This window comes from Hipposideros armiger, unplaced genomic scaffold (assembly GCF_001890085.2).
Source record: "Hipposideros armiger isolate ML-2016 unplaced genomic scaffold, ASM189008v1 scaffold_283, whole genome shotgun sequence".
NCBI lineage: Eukaryota > Metazoa > Chordata > Mammalia > Chiroptera > Hipposideridae > Hipposideros > Hipposideros armiger.
This window is the reverse complement of record NW_017731633.1, coordinates 1,704,749-1,730,086: the sequence shown is the minus strand read 5'-3', so window position 1 is coordinate 1,730,086 and position 25,338 is coordinate 1,704,749. Positions and strand designations below refer to the sequence as shown.

General features: G+C 51.0%; 1 protein-coding gene across 1 annotated transcript in view; it reads right to left on the bottom strand.

The window, feature by feature from the left end:
- The window catches only part of MYH14 (myosin heavy chain 14), a 96,825-nt gene extending 73,743 nt beyond the window's left edge, over positions 1-23,082 (bottom strand). Inside the window, exons 1-10 of the mRNA XM_019658163.1 lie at positions 22,902-23,082; positions 19,438-19,848; positions 14,072-14,228; positions 12,380-12,407; positions 12,139-12,241; positions 11,456-11,479; positions 10,096-10,188; positions 9,701-9,764; positions 7,237-7,335; positions 6,089-6,229 (exon numbers count right to left, since the gene is read on the bottom strand). Of these exons, the coding sequence (XP_019513708.1) occupies positions 6,089-6,229; positions 7,237-7,335; positions 9,701-9,764; positions 10,096-10,188; positions 11,456-11,479; positions 12,139-12,241; positions 12,380-12,407; positions 14,072-14,228; positions 19,438-19,845 (1,117 nt within the window). The 5' untranslated portion in view covers positions 19,846-19,848; positions 22,902-23,082. The remainder of the gene's footprint in view (positions 1-6,088; positions 6,230-7,236; positions 7,336-9,700; positions 9,765-10,095; positions 10,189-11,455; positions 11,480-12,138; positions 12,242-12,379; positions 12,408-14,071; positions 14,229-19,437; positions 19,849-22,901) is intronic.
- Between the last annotated feature and the right edge of the window lie 2,256 nt (positions 23,083-25,338).

Genomic DNA, 25,338 nt, shown 5'->3' with positions numbered 1-25,338 from the left:
ACACTGACAGATTCAGGGGGGTGGCTGAATAATGCCCTCCCCCCAAGATGTCCACATCTGAATTCCTGGAACCTGTGAAGGTTACCGCACAGAGCAAAATGGACTTTACAGATGTGATGAAATTAATCTCCCGTCGAGATTAATTTAGATTTTTCAGGTGGGCTCTGAGTGTAATCACAAGGGTCCTTACAAGAGGGAGGCTGAGGGAGAAGCCATTCGAACAGAGGTTAGAGTGATGCTCTTTGAAGATGGACGAAGAGACCATGAGCCCAGGAATGTGGGCAGGCTCTGGCAGCTGAAAAACGTAAAAACAAAAACACGGATTCTCCCCTGGAACCTCCAGAAGGAGCCAGCTTTGCTGACACCCTGATGTTAGTCCACTAAGACTGATTTTGGACTTTTGACTCCAAAACTCTAAGAAAATAAATGTGTGTTGTTTTAAGCCACTGTGTTTGTGGTCATTCATGACAGAGGTCATAGGAAATTAATACAAAGGTAAAATAAAAGGAGCACTTTGTTTACATCCTTAGTCTCAAACAGCTCAGAATAAGTAATTGGAAAGATAAAAGAGGATAAAACCAATGCAGCAATTGGTGAATCTGGGAGAAGAGCATGCGGCAATTTCCTGTCCTCTTTGTGCAACTTTTCTGTAAATCTGAAATTATTCAAAATAAAAAGGTTTAAAAAAAATACCCTGGGGCCAGCCGAGTGGCTCAGTTGGTTAAGAGCGCGAGCTCTGAGCAACAGGGTTGCTGGTTCGATTCCCACATGGACCAGTGAGCTACGCCCGAGCTGAGCTGCCGCTAAGCTGGTGAGAGCACGTGCTCTTAGCAGCAAGGTTGCCGGTTCAACTCCCACATGGGATGGTGGACTACAACCCCCTGCAACTAGATTGAAAGCAGCGACTGGACTTAGAGCTGAGCTTGCACGCTCCACAACTAAGATTCAAGGACAACAACTTGACTTTGAGCTGATGGGTCCTGGAAAAACACAATGTTTCCCTTCCCCAATTCCTCAATAAAAATCTTTGAAAAACATACCCTGAAAACAGAAAGGTGGTATCACTGGCTTGATGGCTTCGAGAGGCCTTGTTCTGAAGGACCCACTAACAGAGGTGGCCTCCTGGGAGCCAGGGACACTTGAATGATTATACATCTTTTATTATTTTTGAATTTCATACCTTTTGAAATATAAGACCCAGTCCAGAAAAAAAAATCACCGTTAAAACAGGACCTGAGTTCTGGAATTAGAGAGATTATAGTGATGATTGCACAACCTTGTGACTATGCTAAACTACCAAATTGTATACTTTATAATAGCAAATTTTATAGTACATGAATTCTATCTCCAAAAAAAAAAAGGTCTTGGTATAGTTTATAGGGCACACTGAGTGTGAAACAAACCTTAATTTTTCTTCTCCGTCTCCACTGAGATCATAGCTCCTTGTGAAAAGTATCTGTTCCTTACTCATCTCCTAACCGTACATTCTATATACAGCAAGTGCTCCATAAATGTCTTCATGAATAAACTTTAGCTTGCCAGTTTCGGGGCAAGAATTCCTTCCAGGATCCCCACTATCTCTGGGATTCAATCTAACCTCTTATCAGGGTCTCAGTACCCTATTCCCAACCTTCACCCTCCCTCCAGCCCGGGGTCCCCTCACTGATTCCAGCCACACCAGCCTCCTTTCAGCTCTTTCGTGCTGCCAGGCCTTTGCCCAGGCAGTTCACTCCACCTGGATGCCTTCCCCGCACCACTCATACCTGGTTAATTCCTGCCGGACCATCAGGGCTCAGGCAAGCCCCGCCTCCGCCAGGGTCGGCCCTGACTTTTCCCAGACAACTTCAGAACCCGGTGACACGCAGTCACCGCTCCATGCACCTTCCATCCATCACCCTTCCACAGACTCGATTTTAATCCACTTGTGTGATTTGAGGCTCCCTGGAGTGCTTCATGGATCGCGGGCTAGTTCTGTGCTGGTCACTGTTAGTTTAGCCCAGCCTCACACACTCCATCACGTGTGAAGTGAATTGATATATTAATGAATAAATGGCAAAGAGTTAATGAGTGGGAGACACATTATTGAATGGCAGGAGTTTGCTGTGACCTTGGGCAATCCAGGCCTCCCGGGCCTCGGTTTCTGGGCTGCCAATGGGAGAGCTGGGCTCAGTGGTCTCTGTTTCTGCCTGTCTGGGTTCAGGGGAGCTGGCTAGACAGGAACAGTGGAGAGCTCCGGAAATCGCTGGGAGGCTCCCACAGGGTGCCTCCCTAAAGCTAAATAAATAAGGGCACCTTATAGCGTTAAAAACTTGAATGATCAATCATTCCTTAACATCAGTTCAGACAGGCCCAGAAGGAGTTCCCCCATAGCCTTTAAAATGGCCTTTTACAGTTGGCTTAGGCACCTGCGTTGGTGCCAAGCACCCAGGTAAATCTGACACCTGAGGAGTTGCCAATTAGTTCTCACTGGTGACTTCAGACCAGCAGATCGCAAGCAAGTCCCGGCCTGCAGAGGCACAGGCCTGGGGCTGGTGACGCCAATCCTGCTTCATGTGAGTGGGAACCCGCCTCCCTGTGGGTCAGGTGCCCAGCTCAACCTCTCAAGGTGGCATTTATGGCGCCAATGCGGGTGGATGTAGGATGGAGCTCCTGCCTGGACTGGCCCCCACGCTCTCTGCCTTGCTGCCCTGGGCTTCCCAAGGATGACCCAGAGGTGCCCACCTGCCTCTCTGGTAAGGATCAGGGGCTGGAATCACACTGGGTTCCACCACCTCCTCATCATTTGGGGTGAGTCCCCAGGTAGACGTCCCACCTCCCTGGACCTCTGTCTCTTCTTTTGTCAAAAGGAGGGTCTATGAAAAGGTGACCCCCTGGCTCCACTCCTAGTGTATGAACCACAAAATCAAACTATAAGGAGACCCCATCCACCTACCACACCAGCAAAAGCCAGAAAAGCTCACAAGGACCCTTGCTTGGCATGCAGGTGGGGAAAAGGACTCCAGGGGCGTGGACAGCAGAACGAAAAACTAGAGCCACCTTCTGGACAGCGAGGTTGACTCTCTACAATTTAAAAAACAGTGGGGAAGAGAGAGAAGGGGATTAGAGGTGAAACCTAAAAAGCCACCAATGGGTATTTGTTGGATCTGGTGCCAAGTGCCCAGGGGGTGATTATCCTCTGCTCTCTAGTTGCATACGTGTTTGAAATGTCCTATAACAAAAAGATAAAAATCAAAATCATTCAGCAATAAAAAGGAATGAAGCACTGAGACATGCTACCTCATGGATGAACCTTGAAACCATCATGCTGAGTGAAAGAAACCAGCCACGAAGGACCCCATTTATAGAAAGGTCCAGGATTCCATTTATAGAAAAGGTCCAGGATGGGCAAATCCATTGAGACAGGAAACCTAATAGTGGTTGCCAGGAGCTGGCAGTGGAAACTGGCAGGTGACCGCAAAGGGGGGCAAGTTATCTCCTTCTGCCACTGAAAACATCCTATTAATAAAATTGATGGTGGTGATAGATGCACAACTCTGTGAATATACTAAAAGCCACTGACTTGTACACTTTAAATGAGTGAATGGTTTGGTACATAAATTATATCCCAATAAGCTTATTCAATTTCTTAAAAGCTGGATAAAAACAAAAATTGCACCTCTCCTTGGATTCCACACTTCATTTCTGAGAATTGAGCCTATGGTTCTGTTCACACATGAGCACAAAGACCTTATGTACAAGGATATTCATGACTTTTTTTGTGGGGAGGTTATTCCAATAGCAGTGGGATGAAATCACCCTAAGGGGTCTGACAGCAAGGCACAGGGATTGGTTAAAAGGACTTATAGTTCATCTAAACAATGAAACCTCACACAGCCACGAAAAAGACTGCAGTTCACCTACATAGACTAAAACAGAATGATTGCCGAAATATACTGTTTGGTGGGAAAGGTGGGGGACAAAGGCCCCTAGCACTGTGATGAGCAAACCCCAGTGCCACCTGGCACCCGACGTGGGGCCTGATGTGCCAGATGTGTTGCACCTCCTAGTTGGTGTATCTCGGATGGTCCTGGGAGGAAGGTCAGGAGGTGGGGTCCACCTCGAGCTCCTGCTCTGCAGGAATTTTTAAATCAGTAGAGAAATATCTTAACATTTGAATCACTAGCTGAAGAATGCCTCTGTTTATGGAAAAAATAACGTATGTCTTTTCTTACTCACCTAAACTATTTCTAGAAGAAAATACAGGAAGCTTAATTGGGAAACTAGGGAGGGGCAGGAGGGGTGGCCTTTAGGAGACTTGGTTTTCCCAGTAGGACCTTTGGACATATTCACATTATGTCACTACATACCATACGTTGCACTGGGAGGGTTACTTGAGGTGACATGTGTCAGGAGGCCAGGCGGGTACTGAGCGGTCAGGCTGGGAGGCCCAGGCCTCCTCCATGGCCACCATCTGAATTTGTTTGCCAGCTGCCCAGGGAGGAGAGTGGAGACAGGCAGGCGGGCGAGTTGCGCAACCGTAGTTGGGAAATCCAGCAGGAGAGGCTTAGGACCCTGTGTCAATACACCCAAGGAGGCCAGCCTGTTTGCAACCTGGGTGGACAGCCAAGCTGGCACTTGGTTTGCAGCCCTCCCAGTTGGGCTGTGGAGCTCCCAGGGCCTCCCGTAGCACCAGGGACCAGAGAAGAATGAGTCCGGCCCAGCCCCACTCGGCCATGGAAACCAGGGTCTTTCTCCATGGGACCAGTGAAAAAACTCAGTTGACCCAAAACATCAAAACTTGAGCTTCTGTAAAAAAGACGAAAGTCCACTTCTATGTGCTTATAGGTAAACCGTGTCTCTCCCCCAAAAAGGTATGTTGAAGTCCTAACCCCCAGGACCTCTCAGAATGTGACCTTATTTGGGTATTAGGCCATGTCAAATGGAACTATTTAAGTGAAGAGGAGGTTGTACTAGGGCAGGGTGCACCACTAATCCAGTATGACAGGTGTCCTTAAAACAAGTGGAAATTGTACACACAGATGTGCACAAGGGAGAACACCATGTGAAGATGAAGACAGATCGGGTGATGCTTCTACAAGCCAAGGAACATGGAAGGTTGCCAGAAAACCACCAAAAGCTAGGGAAGAGGCAGGGAACAGATTCTCCCAGGAGCAACCAATCCTGCCAACACCTTGATCTCAGACTTCTGGTCTCCAGAACTGGGAGACAATCAATTTCTGCTGTTTGAGAGACTCGGTTTGCAGTGCTCTATTACAGCAGCCCTACTTTACGAATGTAGTACTGCAACAGGCAGGACTACTGTCAAAACATACTCTTTGGTGAAAAGGTCAAGGGGCAAACCAGCATAACACAGGCTGATGATCTGAGTATTTCACCCCAGGGCTGCCCAGCGCGGACCAATAACTTCTTCCCTGCACCTTCCACTCAGCCTCCTTCAGACCTCCAGTTCATCCTCCACATGGCCCAGAGCTGCCTCTGCCCTACTCCCAGCTCTCTGTGGCTCCCTAGCACCCCCAGGACAAAGTCCCAGTCTCTCAGGCTGGCATTTGGGGCCCTGCCTGCCTCTGCAGCTCCTTCCCTCACTCCCCTCGGTCATACCCCTCCGGCATACACTAGATGGAAGCTTTAATACCTCAAACACACCTTGCCTTTCCTGCCTCAGGGCCTTTGCACAGGCTACTTTGCCTGCCTGGAATGCTCTTCCCCTGATATCACCAATGCTCACTCCCTGAGCTCCTCCAGGCCTTTGCTCAAACATCATCGTCTCAGTGGGCCCTTCCGAATGACCTACTTAAAGCTGTACCTTCCTCCCTCCTCCATTCCTTGTTCTATTTTTCTCCCCAGCACTCATCGCCTTCTCCTAGACCACAGAATTCTTTATGTATCTGGATGGTGGTTCTCGTTTAGTCAGTCTCCCTTAAGCAGGGACACTTGTTGGTTTCATTCCCTGCCATGGCTCCAGTGCCCACACACAGTAGTTGCTCAATAAATGCTTGAGCAAATAAACCAAGGAGTGAATAACCACATCCCCTGCCTGCCCATGCAGTGCCCACCCCCCACCCTTCTTGTGGACTCGGGGCTCACTCACAGGTGATTTCTTCATGGGTGAATCCCAGGACCCGCAGGGACTCCAGCGTCTCCTGGAAGAGCTCCCGTTCCTGGCCGGGGGAGGACGCCGGCCCGTTGGTCAGGAAGCGGTAGTGGGAGCACGGTTCCAGGAGGAGGTCGGCTACAGGGGTAACGAGCAGAGGCCAAGGTCAGGGGCGAGCTGTGGAGTCAGACTCACATACTGGCTTCCTCCGTGGCCACCCCGGATGAGTCACTTCCCCACTGGGGACCATGGTCTCCTCCTGAGTGACAATCCTTTTCTCACGGGTTCAGTGGGAGAACTAAGCGTGGAGTGGGTGCTTAGCACATGTTAGACCTTTCTCTTCCCTCCTTCCACAGAGATTCTTGAGTCCCAGAATTGCCCAGAGCAGGCAGGAGCCGCTGGTTGGCAAAAGCAATAGGCCCGAGGGTGACTGAGTTAGCAGAAGCCATGGGACAGCAGGGGCCAGTGGCAGATGGCATGGGGTTTCAGAAGCCACCCTGAGAGTGTGCCTGGATGACAAGGGGCCAGGAGGCGGCCCAAGCTACAGGGTGGAAGGAGCCAGAATGAAAGGGAGCCACAGGGCGGTGGGGCCACTGTCTGTAGCCAGCGGGCAGGAGGAGTGTGGAGCAGGAGACAGGAAGAACCTCAGGCAGGAGCGTGGAGGCAGGAGCCAGAGTGAAGGGGAGCGCGAGGCAGCAGGCGCCACGAAGCCACACAGACCAGGACCACGGGGACCCACGAAGCAGCGGGAGCCGCAGCAAAGCTGGAGTCACACACGCTGGAGTGAGCACAAGAGAAGTGAGTGTGAACAGGAGCCACATGGGTACGTGGCCAGTGTGATCAACACCCAGGAGACAGCAGGACCAAAGGGCAGCAGAATCTGCCCAGCAGCAACGAGCGGGGGTTGGGGGTGGGGGGTGGGGTGGCCGGATTCTCTGTTGGCAAAAGCTGGGAGGCGGCAGGAACCAGGGGCAGCGGGATCCGGGAGACAACAGAATGCACTACCCAGCAGGATCCTGACATAAAGCAGATAGCAGCGCTCCCCATTTCCTCCTCCCTGGGGACCCAGAGAAACCAGGAGATGGGCCAAGCTACTGCGTGGAAGAAGTGGCCCCCACCCACTTCCCCTGAACAGCAACACTGACCTTTGAGCTGCTCTCCTGCGCCTCCCAGCAGCTGGTAGAAGATGTGGAAGCTGCACTCATCCTTGGCCTGGCGGATGGCCCGCGACTTCTCCAGCAGGTCTGGGCAGAGGCGAGTCAAGGTGCCACCGAAGAGGGGAATGGACTCCACTAGGGCCCCTCGATCTGTTCTGCCCCCCTGCTATAAAGCAGTGGAATCCTTTACAGTCCAGTCCAGTGACCTTGCCACTCACTGGACAAGTGGCCTTGAGCATGTCACGTAAGCCCTAGCGCCTCAGTTTTCTCTTCTGTGCAAGGGGCTTGACATTAACACCCGTCAATGAGTCACGATGAAGGTAAATGAGTTATAGTAAGAATATCATTTGCCATCATTATCCTCCCAGCCTCAGCTTCCCTATATGGATATTGGGGCTATTGGGTCCTCCTTTCTAGGAAAATCACATGGCTCATTCACACACTAAAAATTGGTGATACACCTTTAGAGTAAATAAAATACCTAATAACTCATTTACCCCTCCGTGCCCCACGCTCATGGACCACTGAGAACATATTTTGCATGATAGTCATAACACAGAGCCTTGCCCAAGATTGGCTGCAAACCGAGGTCCACTGACTTCAAGCCCTGGGGTCACTAACCTGCTGGGGACATGGGGGGAAGCAGGGAGAAGGGGTCCCACAAAGCAGGGTGGGGTGGGGGAAGCACACACAACTGTACGACCCTGGGTGCCAAAAGCCCTGAGCCTCAGTTTCGTCTTCTGTTAAATGCAATGATAACAGCATCTACCTGGTGGGGTTAGAGAGAGGAGCCCTGAGCTAACATATGGACAACTCTCAGGATGGTGCCAGGGGCATTGTAAACACTCAAGACATGTGGGTCATGCCGACACTGGTGCCAAGGAGGCAGGCTGAGCCCCAGACCCATCTGATTGGCCTGGGGGTGGCGCCTGCCCCATGAGCATCAATCCACAGGCTGGTCATTGACCCCGAGGCAGAGACAGCTGGGACCTCAGAGCTGTGCCCAGAGGGGGCAACCACAACGGCATGGGGAGTATGGATGGGAGAAAGTTCACGTTCAGAAGCAGGCGGAGAACATGAACGTGAGGATAAAAAGAGACTGCAGGAACCACACAGTCGGAAGAGGCACAGGATGGCATGACGGCAGGGGTAAGAAGGGTTGGGAGTGAGAAGAACCCGTGTCAGCTGGAGCCATGATGCAGAGAATCCATGGGCCTTGGGGACTGTGGGAAGCAGGAGCTGGTGGCTGCAAGGGGACGTGAGGCCTCTCAACCTTCCCCAGATAAGACAGTGAGCTTATCAGACACCACTGGGGCCGGGGATGTGGGTTATTTATTAATATTGTTAACATTACAATCAATAATTATTAGTCAATAATATTAACATTGATAAGGACATTGTTAATTTATGCCAATCATTAATTTCTAATAACCCGAGCTTGTTCTTGAGTGCTTGCTACATGGCGGACACCGTGCTAAGAATTTGACTCATGTTGTCCTCCAGAGCCTTCTAGGCCAGGTTCTATGATCCTGCCCCTTTTACAGAGGGGAAACTGAGGCACAGAGCGGTCACATCACATGCCCAAGGTCCCACGGCCTCACGGCGGCAGAGCTGGATTGGAGCCCAGGTCGGTGCAATTTGTTCACCATGCTTAGTTCTGCACTCTGAGAGCTCCTGTTTTATCTTGTAAATTCCTAGGGGGCTTGCATGCCGCCTGTCAGAACAGGGTAGACACAGCAGGCCTGAGGCTCTCTGCTCACCAGGCGACCCTTGGCTGGTGTCTGGAAACCTGGATTGTGGGAGGGGCTCCCTGCGCCTAAACTGTCTGTACAAAACAACGTGGTTTCTGCTGAACACCTGCTTTCCTTCAGGGAGTCTGGAATGTTGGAATGTTCCAGGCAGTGGTTGCTGACGTGACCAGCCTTCAATAAAAACCCTGGGCGCCGAGTGTCTGATGAGCTCCCCTGGTATACACAATATGTTGTCACAACTCAATTCTAGGGGAATTAGCATGTCCTGTGTGACTCCACAGGGAGAGGACTCTGGAAGCTGCACTGACCTCGCCACACTTTGCCCCATGCACCTTGGCTCTGTGTCCTTTCCCTGTGTTGAATCATGGCCAAGTCCTGAGAGTCTCAGTGAATCACTGAACCTGGAGGAGGTCCTAGGGACCCCGGCCCACCACTCCATAGCGAGACTGTGCTGGGCTTCTCATAAAAGCAGTGGAAGCCCCCACCCACTTCCCTCCATATGACAATGCTGCGTCTATCCCTTCCCAAGGTTCTGTGATCCTTCTACAGAGTGGGGAACAGAGGCACAGTGTCTGAGTAGCAGGAAACCAGGTTCCATGAGTGTGTGGATGCCTATGTCCTGTAAGTGGTGAGCCCAAGAGCCCCCCTCTTCAGCCACCACCCCTTGTCCTTCCAGGCATCCTCCAGGCCACAAAGGATACAGGTCTCGATGTTGGCACCCACGATGTATCCAGCAACGTCAAAGTTGATGCGGATGAACTTGCCCTGGGAGGAGAGGAGCGAGGGCGGAGCTCAGGGCTCTCTGCTTCCAATGGGGCTGACAGGCACCCCCAACCCACACTCACCCCTCCCAGAACCCGGGCTGCCTCTTGACTTTCTCTCTCTCTCCACCTGAACCTCACCCCAATCATGGGTCCCAGTGGGGGACTCCCTGGGGTATCGGAGGTCCAGGCCACTTTGACTTCTTTCTTCAGGACCCAGGCCCCCAGCCCCGCCTCCCTCAGGCACACCTCTTGGCTTCCCCCACCACCCTCCTACATGCCCAGCTGCTGTTTGGCTGACATATAGCCAGGAACCGCCCTCGTCCAGCACTCACAAATCGAGAGGAGTTGTCATTCTTCACTGTCTTGGCATTGCCAAAGGCCTCCAGGATGGGGTTGGCCTGAAGAAGCTGCCGCTCCAGCTCACCCTGCCGGGGGTAGAAAATGGCACCTCAGTGAGAACCAGGGCTGGAGGTGGGGGGGGGTCTGTGTTACAGCTGGCTAAGTGTGTGTGTGTGAGGGGCCTTTGTGTGTCTGGGTGTGTGCTGCTTTCCCACATCCGGGTCTTGCCCTTCAGTCTATTGTGAAGGGAACAAGGAACCATCTTCGAGATACATTGTTAAGAGGAAACAAAGCAAAATGAAACAAAGAAACCAAATTGCAGAACAATACCTACAATGTGATCCCATTGATAATAAAATAAATTGAGAAAAAAACACTACCAAAGGAGATTCCCATTTCTACAAGTATATATACACGTTTGTAAACATTTAGAGAAACGTCTGCAAGTATACACATCAAACTGTCAATAGTGTAAGCCACTCCAGGGAAGGGGGACTGAAAGGGGGAAAGAGGAATTTCACTGTATCTGATTTTTGTTGTTGTTGCTGTTACAGTGAATATGTACTCATGTATTTCTTGTGGAATTAATTAAGGAAAAATCTATACCATCTATGTCAAGTGTTTAAAACTGGCACATCATAGGCATTCAAGAAAGAGTAATTTCCTTCCCCAACCAGGCAGCTCCGTGGGTAGGGATCTTACTCTGAACTTCCCCACAGCCACCTTGGTGTCAGAGCCAGGGCCATAGTAGGTGCTCAATAAATGGCAAGCCCCTTCCCCTCCTTTCTAGCCAGGCTCTGTAGGGCATTGACTATTTCTTTAAGTTTCCTTTGAGCCCTCAGAGGCTATCCTGAGCAGGGAGTATACAGTAGGCCTGCAATAAATGGCAGTGTAGGTCTCTGGGTTGTGTGAATTCACAGTGTCTATGGGCCCCATTAACACACATTTAGCACATCAGCAACAAACGGTAGTTTTGGTCTCTGGGTTATTTCATGTTGGTATCTGTGGCCAGTCTGCACACACACAGTAGAGCTAACCTAAGTGGCAGTGCAGGCTGGGTCTTCACACACAGGAGAGTTGCACTAAATGACAGCATAGGCCCTGGGTGTGTGTATGTAGTAGGGCTGCCATAAACAACAGTGGGGGGGGTCCTGTATGTACACAGTAGGGTTGCATTAAATGACAGCACAGGGCCGGGTGTGCACACAGTAGGACCTCCAAAAGTGGCAGTGTGGCTCCCTGGCAGGCGTGACCATCAGTGCCTTGGGCCCTGTCTGCCAGGAAGACCATGGGTTGGGGTGACCTGGGTGGCATGAGGGGCAGCATGACTTGAGGTGATTCCCTGTTACTCACATAAGACATGGCGCTGGTGGAGGCCTGAGAGGTCACGGGACACGAGACACGGACCGGGACACAGCACATGGAACATGGACAGACATACAGGTGAACTGGTGGTCTTGGGTGGTGAGCGAGATGGAGGGGGAGACGAAGGGCTGGGGAAACTGGGCATGTGGTGTAGGGTGGCCTGGGTGACCACAATGCCCAGGTTTGAATCCACTCTAGCCTTTGCTGGGTATGTGACCTCCGAAACTGACTCGCCCCAGCAGTGCCTTCGGTTTCTCATTTTAACACAAGAAAATAACAACCACCTCACTGGAGTGTTAAGTTTACGTGAGCAAAGAGACAAGCACTATATAAATGCTCACTTACAAAGTCAACCTGGGCATTGCAGTTACCTAAATCAGGCCTGACACATAGTAGGTGCTCAGGATTGTAAGCACCTACAATGCGCCAAGTGCTGTTCCAAGGGCCAATGAGGCCCAGAACTGGCCTTCGCATTTCTGTCCACCCTGCCGCCACTCCCAGCACTATATCAGACACATAGTAGGTGCACAGGCCGCATGGGCAGCCAGGAGAAGGCCCGTAACTATGGTTCTCCATGAGGGAGGCAGGGATTTATGGGGAAGCAGGCCTTGAGATGGAGGGGGCATTGTTGGTGGCAGGGTCCAGAGTGTGTTCCAAGGCAGGTGACTTACCGGGACGCCTGGTTCCTTCCTGCCCTTTGGCGATGATGCCACATGGGCGAGGTACTGGATGACCTTCTTGGTGTTTTCTGTCTTCCCAGCCCCGGACTCTCCGCTATGGGGGGGTGGGAGGGCAGGATAAGGGGAAGCAAGAGGGCTTGGCAATGATGCCAGGTAAGCCCCACCCATTCCAAGGAGAGCCACACCCAGCCTGGATCCCACCTCCTCCAGGAAGCCCTTCAGGATTACTCACGTGCAGAGAATGGACTGATCCTCACGATCTACAGGGGAAAGAAAGGGACATGTCACCTGGGAGGATCTCTCCAGCAGGACCCTGGCTCCTTACATTGGCCACTCCCTGTTCAAAATCATTCCAGGGGAACAAGGAAAAGTTTGGGTTTTGATGTGTGGCCCTCCTGAATTCTAATACCCCATCTGACTCAGCCTCTGGCTCGCTGTGTGACCCTGGGAAAGCAGTTGTCCCTCTATGAGCCTCAATTTCCTCTCCTGTAAAATGGAGACAATAAACTCCAACTAAACAGAATGTAATTCAGTCAACATATTTCAGTTTGAGCCCCTACCGTGTGCTGCCTCGTGCTGGGCATGTGAGATTCAAAGACATGAGAGGGATATTCTGGACCCCAGGGAGGCAGCGGCTGGGGGCCCTGGGTTCAAATCCCACCTCAGCCACCCAATCACCAGTGGGACTGTGGGCAAACACTGCACTGCTCTGTGGAAGCCAGGGAGATGAGCTCACCTACTTCATAGGGTTGCTGTGAGGTTAAATGTGTTAATCCATGAAAAGCGCTTGGCGCAGAGTAGGCACTCACCTTTACTGTATATTTATTCCTTTACTGTATATTTATTCCTAAGATATAATAACTAGGATATAATAACAGCTGAAAATTATAAAAATAAATATATAACAAATTAGATTATATAACCAAATAAGTGTCACCTATGATTACATACAAATGTATAATGTGACTATAAAAACGTGGCATCTAAATATGTCCTATTGCACAGAACAGGTGCAATATTATAAACTGTCTATTATACCAGTGACCCTGCACCAGAATCTTCAGAAGGAACCTGGGGGATCTTGTGAAAACCCTGACTGCTGAGCTACCCCCCCACTTCCCCACCCTCCGAGTTTCTAACTCAGCGGGTTCTGGGCCCAAGTTTGCATTTCTGACAAGTTCCCAGGTGCTACTGGTGAGTGGACCACACTCAGAACCACAGCATTACATGATATGAACATATTATTATAACACACCCTAGAAATATAGCATATATCAAATGATATAAGTAGAATATTTATAATATAAATATATTGCCTCAGATTATTATATATCAGATGATAGAAAGATACAAATTTTAAAATACTTAATATGTATTTTAATATATACAAAATGTTAAAATATATGATATATAATAAATAATAAATATATTATGTACGTTACGTGGATTATGTATTATTTTGCCAGGACTGATTTACATTGTCATGGCATGAATGGCGGCCCCTTTAACAGTATACAAACTTATGCAGTATATATCCTGCCCAGCTGTACACAGTGACCCCATGCTGCCTATCATCTAAGGGGCTGCCATTCACACCATGACAATGTGGATCATGTCAACAACATAAACGTTGAATGAATGAACACTCTAAGAATCATTGTCTCAAGAGAAATTTTGGCAGAAGCCTGGCACCAATTGGCTCCCAAATGCTACTTGTTGAGAGGAGAAATGAACGTAGGACAGATAAAAAGGGGACTGTTTGGTAGGACCCAGAGCATCACCCACTTAGCCCTCGGTTTGCGTTCCCTCCTGCCCACAAAGAAGCCTCAGAGAGTTTAAAATCCTGGACCTGTGACCTGATCCTGACCTCCAGCCAGGCCCCCAAGTGAAGGGCCACCTCCAGCACCCCCAGCCCCACACTCACCCTGGAGCATGCTTCGGTAGGCCCCCTCGGTCACTGCGTACACGTGGGGTGGCACTTCGTGGCGCTTCTTGCCCCGGTACATCTCCACAATCGCCTCTGTATAGATGGGAAGCTGCTTGTACGGGTTGATGACCACACAGAAAAGACCAGAGTACGTCTGCAGTAGGCAAAAAGGGTGAGGGTCTCAGCTGCCTGCCTGTGACCTAGAGGGCACCATGGGGTTACCGTGTACAGCTGGGCAGGTTGTGTACTGCACAAGGACGGCCATCAAAGGGATTGCCGTTCACACCACGACAATGTCAGGCTGAACACATTTGTTACAAACAGTTTAGTCTGATGGTAGAAAAGAATCTCTCTAAATTGTACCAAGGTGGTATATGGGTGAGCATTTGCTGAGAGAGAATGTGGCCTTTGCAGCCATCCAGACTTGGGTCATAGCCTGTCACCACCTGGATGCTGACACACATGAAATGACCATGTGCAAACTGATCTAGTGCAGCATCCTTTATAATAGCAAAGTCTGGAAGCAACCTGAATATGTGTTCATACAATGGACTCCTATAATGCTGTCAGGGTACTGGTATGGAATGATCTCCAAAACACTATCAAATGAAAGGAAGCGAGGTGAAAACAGTTTGCAGTGAAAGAGGTGGAATAGGAATATCTTTATGTATTTGCTTGACTATACATAGAATATCTTGGGGAGGGTGCTCACAGTATCAGCAGCACCTGAAACATGACAGGAATATTCTGTGGTTTCTATTAATAATAGACTCACAGGTTCTGCTTACACGAATTAGATTATATAACCAAATAAGCGTCACCTATAATTAAACACAAATTTAAACATGACATCTAAATATGTTTTATTGCATAAAACAGGTATATTATAGATTGTCTATTAAACCAGTGGTTCTCAAAACTTGTGGTCCACTCTTATTGGAGGAAATCCTAGATTTCAGGCTCCAGGTGCATTAAAATAAAGATGTAAATTTTTTTTGCATCCAAATTCATGGTCTCCCTGAATTTTTCCACACATCTGTTGGGCCTGGATTCAGGACCCTGGAACAGCTTAAAAACTGTTCCAGCTCACACGGAGCATTGGGTAGGCAAGAGGCACTCAGGACAGTGAGACAACTAGAGAGCTAGCTGGTCACCTAGTGAAAGCAACCCACAGAACTAACTACTAGGCTAGCTGGAATTAGCTAGCTCAACCAGCCAGAGAGTTAGCTGCTTAGTGGCTTAGCTAGCTAACTATTAAACCAGTTAGCTACTTAGACAGCTAGTCAGCTACTTAGCTAGTTAGCCAGCTAGCCGGTTACTTGGTTGGTTAGCAGCAGGACTGCTTTAAACTCCCTGACATTGTACTTCTCAAGCAGAGCAGGGTGTGGCCACCATAGGCTGCCTGGCTCCCTCTTAACGGTGGGAGGGTGGGTGGCCAGCTGGGAGCAGAACAACCGGTTTGCTGGGTGTTCCCGAGAGCTCTGGTCCCTGGCTCTCTGAGGGCGGGGCCGCCAGACCACATTCCCTGGGAGGGTATCTCATGGCTGCTGGCGCCCCAGGCCCCCACTCTTGGCTGGCGGAGGAACCCACTCCCCCATGCCACCCACCCCACCCCAGCCCTCTCCTGCAGCCACACCTTGTCACCTGGGTGACACCCCGACAGGAACCTGAGCTGGCTGCCAAGGCCAGGGGGCAAAGGGCAGAGGCCAGTACACCCCAGGAGGGTCGGGGACACCCGAGTTACCGGGGCGCAGCTGAGGAAACCTGGTTGGAAGGGTCTGGAGGGGCTGCCCCAGCATGCGGGGATCTGAAAGCAGACCCACAGGGTCCAACTCCCACCTCCACCTCTCCTCAGTGCAGCGACGCTCCCATAGTCTCGGTTTCCTCCTTGAGAAACCAGGAATGACACTCCCCACTTCATTACAGAGGCTGTGGGGATTAAGGGAGATAATGAATAAAAACCAGCTGGCCCAAGGCGGGGCCCATAAAGGCACTCGAATATGGGTCCTGGGACTCTCATGTTACCCATCCTGCCTGGGAGCTGAGAGCTCGCTCAGACTTCCAAGACACGTCAGCCTGGGTTTCTAGCTGTGTGACAGCACACGGGATTTGCCCTCTCTGAGCTTCAGTCTCCAGCCCTGTGAAACGGGGCTTATAACCGCCACCCCCTAGAAAGATTCTGGAGTAAAAGGCCATAGTGCATCTCCCAGTACCCCACAGAGCAGGGAGTATCGCAAGTGCTCAACAAATGGGTGCCCTTCCTGCCCAAGCATCCCAGTGAAGGGACCATGACACCAAGCAACTCAAGCCCAAATAGCCTATTAGTGGCAGGAACTGCGTGGGTTTCTGGAGCCCTAGATGCCCTTACTTTCCACTGGGCAACACTGCCTTTCCCATCACCAGTGGCAGGTCAACAAATAAGTATTAAGCTCGGGCCAAAGGCCAGTAGGGCGATGCTTGAATAGCACCTCTGATATCTGCTAGTTGGGTGGCTTCAGCAAGCACCTTAATCTTTCTGGGTCTCATTTTCTCATCAAATGGGGACAGGAACAACACTTCCACCTAGGGATGCTGGGAGCCATTCACGTGTTCATGTACATTCGCTTCCCGTCTGGGCTTCTGGAATCTCCCATCTCACTTCCATCTGTCAGGCCCCAATTCTCTGGTTCCTGGGCCACAGCATTCACTGAGGCCTCCCCATTTTCTCCCCTGAACTTTCCCAGTCATCTTCCTAGTGCAGTAGATAGGACACGGGACCTAGAGTTAGATGGCCTGTGTTCAAATCCCAGCTTAGCCAGTTCCTAGTTATGGGGTGTTAGCCAAGTCGTGGCCCTCCTCTCTGAGGCTCAGTTTGCCTACCTGCAGAATGGGCATGATAGAAGATACCTTAAAAAGTTGCTTTGAGGGTTCAGAGTATTTATTAAAAGGCAAAGGGTGGCTCAGTGCTTTGGGGGGGTCCCTCTGATCTCCCTGCCTTTGGTGAGATCAGGGGAGTGACTTGGGCAGAGGCCCCTTTGCCAGGGCTTACAAAGGCAAGTGAGGCATCAGAAGGGGCCAATGCAGCCTGGAGAAGGTGCTAACCCTACCCAGGGTCACACAGCCCTCGATTCAAACCCCACATCTGCCACCACAAGTGGAGGGAGGGGCCCTGAGCCAGCCACTGGCCTCCCCGCAGGAGGAGTCTTCCTCCTTCCCATATGGGAGTCAGAATTCATAAACATATTCTAATCTCATGCTTTGTGACCTTCCAAAGGGTGGCTATCAGGGCCAGTTTATTAATTTTTATTTTTTTATATATCTCATCCATCATTTATCAAAATATTCCTTTATTACTCTCATGAAAGCTTTGTAGTTTTCTTAAATAGAAACCCAGCACTTTTCCTTTTAGGCTTTTAGCGAGATATTTTATGATTTTGCATGTGGGGCAAGTTTAAATGAGCAAGGCAGTGAGACCCCAGGCCTCTAAGCTGGTGTTTGGAGCATGACTCTAGGGGCAGCTGACTGGGTTCAAATCTTGGCAGGACTCCTTCATGTCTCTGTGACCTGGGACCCCAATCCCATCACTTAACATTCCTGAACATCAGGTGATAACAACAGTCCCTGACCCAGAGGTGAGCTGATAACCCACATTCAACACTTGGAACAGCACTTGGCAAATCATAAGTGCTCAATAAATATTTGCTAGCCACCCACTATTATTATTTTTCATTATTGTTGTCGACATTCCTTGTCAATCTCTCTAATCCTGTTTGCTCTTAACGCTTTGGCTGCCCATTAGAACCACCTAGAAGCTTAGTAAAAATACCAACTACCATGTCAGACTGCCAGAGAGCCTGATTTAAATGGGTTGAGGTGGGGCTCAGGTGTTGGTATTTAAAAAAAAAAATTCCCCAGATGATTCTAAAGTGAAGGCAGGATTAAGAACTCCTGCCCTATTCCATCTATTTGCTATAAAGATTAGATAAGGTGAGAGATATTAAATGCTTAAGAGAGACTAGAGCAGCGGTTCTCAACCTTCCTAATGCTGTGATCCCTTAATACAGTTCCTCATGTTGCGGTGACCCCCAACCATAAAATTATTTTCGTTGCTACTCTATAACTGTAATTTTGCTACTGTTATGAATCGTAATGTAAATATCTTTTTGTTTTCCGATGGTCTTAGGCGACCCCTGTGAAAGGGTCGTTCGACCCCCAAAGGGGTCGCAACCCACAGGTTGAGAACGGACTAGACTAAGGGCCGACCGACTGGCTCAGATGGTTAAGAGCTCAATCAAGAGTGCAAGCTCTGAGCAACAGGGTTGCCGGTTCAGTTTTCCGATGGTCTTAGGCGACCCCTGTGAAAGGGTCGTTCGACCCCCAAAGGGGTCGCGACCCACAGGTTGAGAACGGACTAGACTAAGGGCCGACCGACTGGCTCAAATGGTTAAGAGCTCAATCAAGAGTGCAAGCTCTGAGCAACAGGGTTGCCGGTTCAGTTCCCGGCCCGAGATGAGCTGCCGCTGAGCTGCCAACACGTAGCAGGATGGCTCAGCTTAAAAAAAAAAAAAAGAGAGAGACTAGACTATCACAGGCAACCTCACTGTTGTCAATCTGGCCTTAACCCTAAGAGGCAGCGCAGCAAAATGGTAGAGCCTGGAGACAGACGACTGACTTAGGTCTACCCAACCTCCAACTGGGTGACCATGACCTTTCTGTACCTCAGTTTCCTTACCTACGAAATGCTTTATAACTGTGAAGATTGAGACAATATACATTTTTTATGTAAGTTATGTGTTCTCATTAGTTTATCTCCTTGAAGTAATGTATTATTTATAATCTGCTATTATAATTTTTTTTCACCCATCCCCATGAGACAATATATTCTAGAGTGCCTAGAGTATGCTAAATAAATGTTAGTTTGTATTGTTATTAAATCTCTCTGGGCCTCAGTTTTCTTTTAGATAAAATGGCAATAATAGACTCTACTTTGTATAAGGTGAGAGAAAATGAATTAATATATGGAAGGCATTTAGCACAGAACCTGACATATGATTTTTCCATACTCAGTGGTTCTTACTAATTATGATTACAAACCCATATCCCTTTCTTAAAACACTTTGGATGTATTATAGTTGAGAATTCAGAAAATTTTATACTTTAGGAAAATATTAAGGTGCATCTACCGTATACTATTACAGAGCACCCCCAATGGAGTCTGAGATAGTCTTGATAACCCAGTAATTTACAAATTGGCAACTAAGGGTAGGAATAGTCACATGATGTGGGATAAAGGTTACAAACCACACTCACATGAATTCAAGTCAGGGTGCTAACACCCAGCTCCCCACCCTGGTAAATGCCCTCCCAGGAAGGAGGCCACTCACGTAGATAAGGCCAGAGTAGTACCGCTCACGGAGGTTGTGCAACACCGAGGCCTCATTGAGGCAGGTCAGCTCCGCCATGTCCTCGGCCTTGCTGAACTTAGGCGGGTTCATGCGCTGGATCTGGTCCCGCGGTAGCCGCAGCCGCCGCCCACTCTCCGCCAGTTCCACTTCGGCCTCCTCCTCACCCTCATCCCGCAGCGCCGCCGCCTCGAACCCATGCAGCTCCGAAGGCACCCACACCAGGCGCCGCGCCGTCCACTCCACCTGCGGGGAGGTGCCCGAGCCCCCAGGCCCGACACCTGTGCCTGGCCCACGGGGTGCAAACAGGAACGGCTGGGCCGCCTCTGGCACTGGGCCGGCCCTGGGGGGCGCCTTCCGCCCAGGCACAGTCATGGTCACTGCTGCCATGGTCTGCAGGGGAAGAGAAGAAAACTGATGTCAAGTGGGGCTCCGTCCCCATCCCAAATCCCCCAGGCAGTCCCCACTGCCGTTCTTCACCAGACGTCTTTTTACACATCTGCAAAATGGGTCCCCAGATCTCTTTACTCGTTTTATTCATTCACCCCTCTATCTATTCATTCATTCAATACTTATCTGATAAGCCAGGCTGTGAGGCAGGCACTGTTCAAGGAATTGGCCATATAGCAAAGAACAAGCCAGAAAAAGACCCCTGCCTTCATAAGGTGTTTACATGCTAGCCCTGTGCTGTCCAATACGGGAGTCACACCATGTGGCTACTGGGCACTTGAAATGTGGAAAGTGCGACTGACGAAATGAATTTTTAATTGTATTCAACTTTAATTAAATTTAAATATAAATAGCCCCATGTGGCTACTGAGCACCTGAAATGGAGAATCCAAACTGAGATGAGGTTCTAAGTATGAGATACATACCAGATTTCTATTTGATGACATATTGCAATAATGTTTTACACATATTCGGTTAAAAAAATGAATCATTAACATTAATGTCACCTGTTCCTTTTTACTTTTTTTTTAATGTGGCTACTAGAAAATTTTAAATTACACATTTGGCTTGTATTATATTTCTATTGAATAGTGTGGCTGTAATCCTAGGAGACAGATAAAAAGATAAATAAGTAAATTACATAGCACGTTAAATGATGAGAAATGCCAAGGAGAAAAATAAGGCAGGGAACAGTGGATGTTAGGGTTGAAGGGTGTTGTGGTTTTAATTGCAGTGGCCAGGGAAGGCCTCTCTGATGTGGCATTTGAAAAAAGATCTGAGGGAGATGAAGGGAGTGAGCCATGGGAACGTTGAGAGGAAAAGTATTCCAGGCTGGGAGAATAGCCAGTGCAAAGGCCCTGAGGCAGGTGTGTGCCTGTATGTGTGTGGAATTGTGAGAGGCCAGTGAGGCTAGAGTCAAGCCTCAAGCCAAGAGGGAGAGGGTGGTAAATGAGATAAGATTGGGGACAAAGGAGGCCAGATTGGGTCATGGTGAGGACTTTCACCTCTTAGATATGAACCCTAGAATGGTATCAATCTGATTTCTGTCACTCAGGTTCCCAGACTACCTCTGGTCTATCCCTCGTCTGCAGAACAGACTCGAATCTCCTTCCTCAGTTAAGAGTACCTTCCTTCCTTGTGACCTGGCTTCCTTCTCTTTATAATGGGGGAACTGACCCCATTCATTCCTTCTTCCTCCATTCAATCAACCTTCCCTGAGGCCATTCACGTACCAGGTTCTGTCCCAAGTCTGAGGACCCTGAGATGAGTCAGACAGGGCCCAGCCTCAAGGAGCTCCTGGTCTGGGGTGATCCAGCTCTAGTCTCAGACCATCACAACCCAGTGTGAGCTGTAAGCTATAATGGAGGCACTGGGTGAGCCAGAATGTGCTAGACCCCTCTCCGCCCTCAAAGGGCCCACAGACCAATAGTGAACAGACCACAGCAATTCTAGAACAGTCTAAGCACTGGTCAGGAAAAATATTGTTCCTGTCTCTCCTCGTGCCCTGCTCCTGAAGAAGGAGGCTGTATTCTCCTCCCCTGCATCAGATGTCCACAGCACCGCCCTACCACACCAGTCACAGAAATACCCCAGTACTTCTGTCTCCTCCATCTCGGGGCTTCTGCCTCTGCTCTTCAGGCCCCCCAACTCCAACACACCCCTGGAAAAGTCCCTCCCAACACTCATCTCCTCTTAAAGCATTCCCAGATCTGGTCCCATCAGGCTCTTGTCTTTCCCGCAGAGCCTCTCCCACCCAGAAACCTGGCTCCAAGCCACATGTCTCACGTCCTCCCAGACCCTCTCCTCACATGCCCAGTACCAGCAGTCCTGGCCCCCAGAGACCCTTGGTCCTGATGCTCTCTGGCCTCAAACACTGGGTCCCTGCACTCAAACAGCAGGGTTCTACCACCAGCAAATGGCATTTCACCACCTCCCAGGCCCCAAATTGCCAAGGCTCACCCCAGGCTTTCTGTGCGGCCTTTATCCACCCACAGTCTGGCCCTGTCCCTGGGACTTTACCCCCACCTTCACCCTACCCCACCTCACCCACTTCCTCTCCAGCCAGCGGCCTTTGACCAGGAAGGGTTTGGGAGTTTTTGCAATCACCCAGTCCTACGCTTTCCCTCCCAAGAGCCAGGAATCCAGGCCCCCAGCACCCTTCTTCTCCAGACTCAGGAGCCCAGGCCCCCAGTACCCTAATATTCCAGGACGGCGGAGTCTGAACCCTCAGCCCCTTCCTCCCTTGGCCCCGTGAGTTCCCAGCACTCTCACCTCACTGTAGCCAGGTTAGAGGTGAGGATGCCTAGGGACTGATTCTGAGGACGGACAACATCCCTGATGGGGCTGGCCTGCAGGCCTCCTGTGCGCCCCTCTGGCAGTCCCACCCTCTTTAGCTGCAATAACGCCTCTGCCAGCGCTCATTACAGTCACCAGGGCAGGTGCTTTCACCTGCTCTGGGAGGGGCAGAGACGGCTGGAAAAGGAAAAGGAGCCAAGGATCCAGCCCTGGGGCAGGGGTTGGGGCCCTTGGCATCCAGCCCTCTGACCTCAGACCAGTGCTAGTATTCAGGAGCCCCCCCTCTGCCCCCAGACGCCGAAATCTGGGCTCCCAGGCCCCTCCTTCCTCATACCCAGGAGTCCAGGCCGCTACCCCGCTCCTCTCTCAGACCCAGGAGTCCAGATCCCCAGCCCCTCCTCCATCAGACCCAGGAGTCGGGATCCCCAGTCCCTGCTCCTACAAACTCAGGAATACAAGTCTTCAGCCCCTCTTCCCTCGAGACCCAGGAATCCGGGGCCCCAGACTCAGAGTACTGGCCTGAGTGCCTTCCTCCCTCAAGACCTAGGAGTCCGGGCTCCCAGCGCCCTCCTTACTCAGACCGGGATTCCTTGCCCCCAACCCCCCTCCTTGGATCCAGGAATCCGAGCGCCCAACCCCCATCTCCCCTAGACCCATGCGCCGGGTCGCCGCCCCCTAACCCCGCAGATCCTTGGGGCTACCTGGGGGAGCCGGCCGGTTCAGGATGCGGGAAGATGGGGAGGGGGTACGGGAATCCCCAGTCCGCTTCAGAGTTCTCAGGTGCGGCTACCTCCGCGGTCCAGCGCGGGGCGGGGCCACGTCGCGTCACCAGGAGGAAGCCTGGCTCTGATGTCACCCAGCACCTGCCCGGCTAGGGAAGGGGGCGGGCCCTGGAGCCGCAAGGCCCTGGAAAGGGGGGTGGGGGGAGGCGGGGATGAGCCCGTTGCTAGGTGGGCGGGGGCGGCGGCGCCAGGGGCCTCCCCTTCTGGCCCGTAAAGGTCAGGCGCCAGCTGCGGAGAGGTCTGAGGACTCCAGGGTTCGAATCCCGCTCAAGCTTTCTGGGCATCAACTTTCCTCTCTGTGAATTGCGGCCAGTGAAATAAATAAAACGATGTGGGAGAAAGTGCCCAGCCCAGTGCTTAAACAAGCAATGCTTCACCAAATCACTTAATCTCTCTGAGCCTCAGTTTCCTCAGCCCTGGAAATGGGACAAAACCTACAGAGGGTACTAGGAGTATTAAAGAAGAGGACAAAACATTATTCTGGCCTCCGGAGCTTCAGTCTCCTCATGGGTGAAATGAGGACTAAATAGTGATAAGCGCACCTACTGTGTGCCTGGTGTGTTTTCTGCTCTTAGAACAGCTCTCCATGTTTTAACTCAAAAAATGATCTCAAAAACCAACGAGATGGGGACGATCAGCACCTCCATTTCTTAATGGGGAAACTGAGGCACTGAGCGGCGAAGTACCGCGCTCAAGGTCATACAGTCAGTAAGAGAGAGCTGGGGTCAAGCCAGGATCGTTTTCTGCAATTATAAAGAGGGGTTTGGGGAAGAACGTGTCGCAGGTCCTCAAAGAGGTTCACTTTCTCCTTCCAGTTGGTACCTCTTGAACCAGCTTCCCCCATCTATGCCATAGGGACCACAGCCTTCCTTAGGGGACGACTGTGGGATTAAAAAGGTGAGGGGACCCAGCACACAGCTGGTCTCTCAAGTGTTATCCTCAACCCCATTCCCCTGCAGTCACCGCCTCTATTCAGCCCCGGTTTTCCTCTCCCTGTAAAATGGGTACAATATAGCGCACCTCGAGTTAATGTAATTAAAGAACATCATTTAATTATAAAAATAAAAGCGACCAAGTACATTGTCGGTGCTCAGATATGTCTTTCCCCACCCCTCTGCCTCTGCCAGTCATGATCCCTGTCTCTGGTCCGCAATTTTTACAAGTGAAAATAGAGACACTGTCATCTGGGGGGCGGGGGATTGAAGGCGATGACTCAGGTATTAAAGCGTCCAAGGTCCCAAAGTGAGCCTCAGTTTCCCCATCTGCGGAATAGGCCCAGGGCCGCCAGCAAGGACCCCGACCTGGCCTCGCACACAGTAGAAATTTGAGTTGGGGGAGTCTAAACGCCCCGCCCCGCTCCCCCGCCGCTGTCCCGCAGCGCGCCCAAGGTGAGTGTCCCCGTCGGCGCTCCTTCCCCGCCGCCCGGGCGGGTCTCCGGGGCCCCATTTTCAGCTCTGAGGCCCCAGCCTCCCCGGACCCAGCCCCGCTCCTCCGCCTCCGGCGGGCAGCGGGCTCCGGGCACTCACCGGCTTCCAGGGCCGTCCCGAGGCTTCGGCCTGAGGAGAAAGAGGGGCGGGCCAGCCTGGAAAGCCCCACCCACACGAGCGCAGCAGTGGCCAATTGGCGTCCTCTGCGGCAAGCTACAGCCCCGCCCATGGGGGAAGCGCCCGCCAATCAAGAGGAGCGGCTGGCAGGCAGGGCCAATCAGAAGTTGCTGGAGTGTGCCAGCCGTGGGAAAAGAACCCAGCCGGAGCTTGGAGCTAGGTAGTGCGGCCGTGGGCAGGACCAGAGGCCTGACGGGCAGCAGGTGCGACCAATGGCGAGGCGCAGGGGGCGGCTGGGGGCGGGAGGCCCAAGGGACCCGGGTGAATGGGCCGCTTTGTACGCGAGGCATGAATGGGGGCCTTTGTAAGGGCCAGCGTGGGGGAGCGGCTGGAAGCCGGAATGCCTGGGTCCCTGGGGAGCTGGCGGGCAGGAGAGACCAGAGAGAGAATTCACTTTTGTCGAATTGCCGACCGCCTACCAGGCACTCTCCCAGGCTCTCACCCACCTGGAAGGTGTGGGCGATACTGTCAGTAATAATGATCATTTATTGAGTGCCCGGTGTGTGCCAGGAGCTGTGCTAAGCTCTTCACCTGCATGATCTCATTTAATCCTTACAACTACCCTTTAGAATTGGTGCTATTAAGATCTTCATCTTCCAGATGAGGTAAACCGAAGCTTAGAAAAAGAGGGTGTTAATTGCCAAAGTCATAGAGCTGACAAGTGGCAGAGCAAAGACTCGGATCCCGCCAACTATGACTCCAGAACTTGTGCTCTTAGCCACTATGCTACACCCAAACGTTGGTTAGTGCTT